Below are 4,277 nucleotides of genomic sequence, written 5' to 3'. Positions count from 1 at the left end.
ACTGAAAGAGTGTGTTTAGAGCAGTAGATGTGTGTAACTTATTATATGATGATATACATATAAATCACTTAATGTATGAAATAAACAACGGAGACTAAACTTTGACAGACAGACAGACGGCCGGACAGAGCATGTTCTTACAGCCTTGGAGGTGTGCAGGTACTGAGACACCATCTCTCTCTTGATGATGATATCCTTCTTCCTCAGCGGCTGCTGCTTCTCCTCATTCAGGTTCATATCCACCTACAGACAGAGAGAGGGAGAAGAGATTTCAGAAGGGAGAAGTCTGTCATTTATACCTATAGCCTAAATATATCATGCAAAATATTTTTTTTAATTCATATTCATTGTTTTATTATATTTTTTAAATATCCCCCAAAATATGTGTGCTTATCATGAATGTTATGAACTTATAATTTGTATTTTTTTAATTAATTTATTTTCAGCATGAAATAATTAATTGTTTTTAATTCATATTAATTTTTATTTTTTTATCATTTATTTTTATTTTTCAATAAATTAATAGATCCAACCAAAAAGTGTGCTTATCATGAATATAATTTTTATGTATATATTTATATTTTTTATATAATCTTTTTTTTAAATAAATGAATAGATATGCCAAAAAGTGTTGACCCCAATAACTGTTAGGTATATTTTAAACCAGGCAAACAAACACACGCACACACACACACACACACACACACACACCACTCAAAAGTGTCAGAAATTAAATATTATTAAATATTATAACCTAACCCTAATCCAAACCCTAACAGAAAATTTACTGCATTTTTACAATTCTAAAAAATCTTTCCTTACCGATTTTATAAATGGGAATGGGCCCAAAATGAGGTTTATGGAGATTTTGTCAGGTTTAGCTCACTTATAGATACAAATTTGTTCCCAAAATATGGTTAAGCAGGTACACACACACACACACACTCACCAGCATCTGCTCAAACAGCTCCAGCACAGACTCGTCTGACAGCTCGTTCAGCGAGGCACTCTGGGACGGCACTTCATACTGGGCGGCTGACGAGTGTCTGTTTCCCATCGTGCCTCCCTTCTCCTTCTTCGTCCGCATGCTGGTGAAGCGCTCCAGCTGACACAGGGTCAAAGGTCAAAGGTCAAAGCTCAGACAGACCACAGCACAAACACACAGGAGGATTTTACACTCTGCATCTTGTTAATCACTGCATGTTCAGAATGACATACTACCATCCTACATGCACAGTTTGCGAAATTTTTGTATGCATGGACTCAAATGTCCTACTGGCAAAGATGCGAAATATAACCAGAACTCACTAAATCTCAGAATGCAATGTGCAGTAAACAGTACGCTAGTATTTCATTCTGAACAGAGAAACAGAGTTTAATTGACAGAACATGCTCTGCTGGGAACAGTAAACTGAAATCATCTCAAATTTAATTATCTTGATATTTTTATCTCATCAAGTCTGTCAATCAACAAGAACAAAAGGCGTCTGAGGAAATTCCAGATCAATCCTGTAATCCGGCTCTTCTAAGCAATCTTTTCAAGTAGAGACGAGAGTAAAGCAGCAGAAAAATCTAAGATACTTACATCCTCCATCACATTCAATCCTGAACAACAGCATCTTTATCTTTGTTATAAAGCTATCTATCTATCTATCTATCTATCCTATGATAATCTCATATTTCTTTCAACAATTTACACAACATTGAACAACATCAATTCATCATGAATAATTATATATGATTTTTTTAGTTCATATTATTAAAATGTATTCATTTCTAAAATAAATGAATAGATCCCAAAATATTTCTCATTATTTAAAAAAAAAAAAAAAATCATATTTAATAAATGAACATATTTGTAAAATATTGTTGATCCAAATAACCCATTTGAATACATTTGAATCCGGGCAAAGAAAAAAACTTTTACTAAGAAAAAAAAGTAATTAAGTAACTAAAATAAAAATGTAACTGAAGTTTTAAAAAGTAAATTAGTAAATAATTTGCGAGAAAATAAATAAATATTGTTAGTAAATAAAGCAAGCTAATTAGTTAATGAATGAATCCTGATATTATTTCATCTGTATTGGTCTGACTGGGTCAATATTGGAGAAAATGTTTTTTTGAAACTATATTCTATAAGCACTATACATGCTGCTTAATATTTATATTCTTCGCAGCTGTTCTCTTATTTTACAAATTCTTGTGTAGACGTTCCTCATTTCATGATCCTGCTGACACAAATATGAATTCATAGCCATTTGGTTTCATGAAAACGCTTCCTCTCGCTGTGACAGGAGTGAGTGAGTGAGTGAGTGTGTGGGCGTCACTGAACGCTGACGTCAGATCAGTTTCTGCTGTCAGCAGGACGGGACACAGAAACACTGATCTGAGGTCAGCCGTGATCAGACGGGTGACGGCGGACGCGAGGAAAAGTGTGCGCTACAGACACATGGTGAGGGGTGAAAGGTTAAAGGTCATGGGGACAGTGGCGTTACATGGAGGTGAGGGGACAGAGAGACGGGGAAGAGCGTTAAAACACACAGAACACACGCGTGTGCACCTACCTCGTCAGGAATCAGCCGTTTGAGAGTCTGTACAGGAGCAGGAAAGAGAAAAATCAACACTAAATACAGAGAAAGACAACCAAACACAGTCAGAAAGACAGAGAGAGAGATAGAGATAGAGAGAGAGCGAGGAAAACAGGTGGGAAAGAAAGAGAGTAGGAAAAGCAAATAGAAAGAGGAGGGGAAAGACATCATGGGCCATAAACTAATCAGAATCCACTTCAAAACTATATCAATACAATATGATTTTGATAGTATTGAGTTTAAGACACAGAAAAATCAAACTTTTTTAAATCAAAGACATTTTCATTTCACATTTTCTAAACACTAGAAACTGCTGCGGTTAAATGGAGATTATAAGGTAGGGCTGCACGGTTTGAGGAAAATACCTAATAGCGATTTTTCTGGGAAAAAAAAAAACAGGAAAGATTGTGATTTAAAATGTGATTTAAAACAAAAATACTGCTTTCTGTGCTTGTTTGCAGGGCAGCACAATTTGGCCAAAAATGTGATTATATATTAATATGGCTATAATAATAATAATAATAATAATAATAATAACCATATATTATTAATAATAATAATAATAATAATAAAATAATAATATTTTTTTATTATTATTATTACAAATATTAAATTTCCAACAAAAATAAAGGAAACATTACTATTACTACTATACTACCTATTATTAAAATACACTATATAGTATACGGGTCAAAGACGTTAAGATGTCCGCATCAAAAGAAATGTACAAAAGTGATTTTATGTTCATAGAAAGCACATTAAATGTAAGTAAAGTGTCTACTTTTAAGGTTTCAAATAAGTTTTTGGAGAATAAAATGTCATAATTTGGTAAATAATGTTACATTGTCATTCAGTGTAACACAATATTTATGTAAAAATTCAAACAACATGCTTATTTTTATGTGTACAGACTAGAATATATAAAAGAATAAGGGAGCATATTAGTTTTAAATGAGTAAAAAATTCTTACTGACAATTGGGCAAAACCTAGGATAGTGGCACATTTAAAAAATGTAAAATTACAACTAATTAGTATTTGGGGTGAAAGTAATTAGTCTTTTAATGTGTCATAAATTGATTTTGTTGTAAAAATGCCTGACAAGATCGTTACACTGAATGACATTTTAGTGGGTCTCTTCTGTAAATCAGGGAAACATGTATGATATTTATTTTTTGCTCAGAAAAACAAAACCAAAATTGCAATTAAATTAAACAGAAAACGTTTTAATTATTTTGGGGAAAAACAACAATTTAAAGCAGTATTACACTTATTGTTTTTATGTTTAAACCCTTTTTCGTCTTTGACCCATACACAAATACTATACTATAACTGAAATTTAAAAAATGGAGTATAAGAAAAACATTAATAATAAAATAATTAGAGATGCACCGATCGATCGGCCACGGATCAGAATCGGCCGATTTTCCTCATGATCGCCCCGGATCGGTGATCGGTCGGTCAGTCTCACTTCTTTCCGATTCCGAGCCGATCCGTTTTGTTACCAGCAGCACAGGCAATAACGTCAACCGTAGGGCTGTGTATCAACAGCAAAGTCACGATACGATACGTATCACGATACAGAAACCACACTGTAAACCCGAACAGTACTACTAACTTATAAAGATTAAGAACACTGCAATTAAAGTCTGTTAAATCGTTGATGCAACTTATAACAATTACATTTTCTG

The 4,277-nt window shown here is 33.2% G+C and overlaps 1 protein-coding gene across 1 annotated transcript in view; it reads right to left on the bottom strand.

Moving 5' to 3' along the window:
* The window catches only part of diaph1 (diaphanous related formin 1), a 108,990-nt gene extending 106,341 nt beyond the window's left edge, over positions 1-2,649 (bottom strand). The window contains exons 1-3 of the mRNA XM_016443225.1: positions 2,565-2,649; positions 950-1,105; positions 142-243 (exon numbers count right to left, since the gene is read on the bottom strand). Coding sequence (XP_016298711.1) covers positions 142-243; positions 950-1,087 — 240 coding nt within the window. The 5' untranslated portion in view covers positions 1,088-1,105; positions 2,565-2,649. The remainder of the gene's footprint in view (positions 1-141; positions 244-949; positions 1,106-2,564) is intronic.
* Between the last annotated feature and the right edge of the window lie 1,628 nt (positions 2,650-4,277).

The sequence above is a fragment of the Sinocyclocheilus anshuiensis genome, unplaced genomic scaffold (genome assembly GCF_001515605.1).
Source record: "Sinocyclocheilus anshuiensis isolate Anshui unplaced genomic scaffold, SAMN03320099.WGS_v1.1 scaffold1008, whole genome shotgun sequence".
Taxonomy (NCBI): Eukaryota; Metazoa; Chordata; class Actinopteri; order Cypriniformes; family Cyprinidae; genus Sinocyclocheilus; species Sinocyclocheilus anshuiensis.
This window is presented reverse-complemented; position numbering and strand designations above follow the sequence as displayed.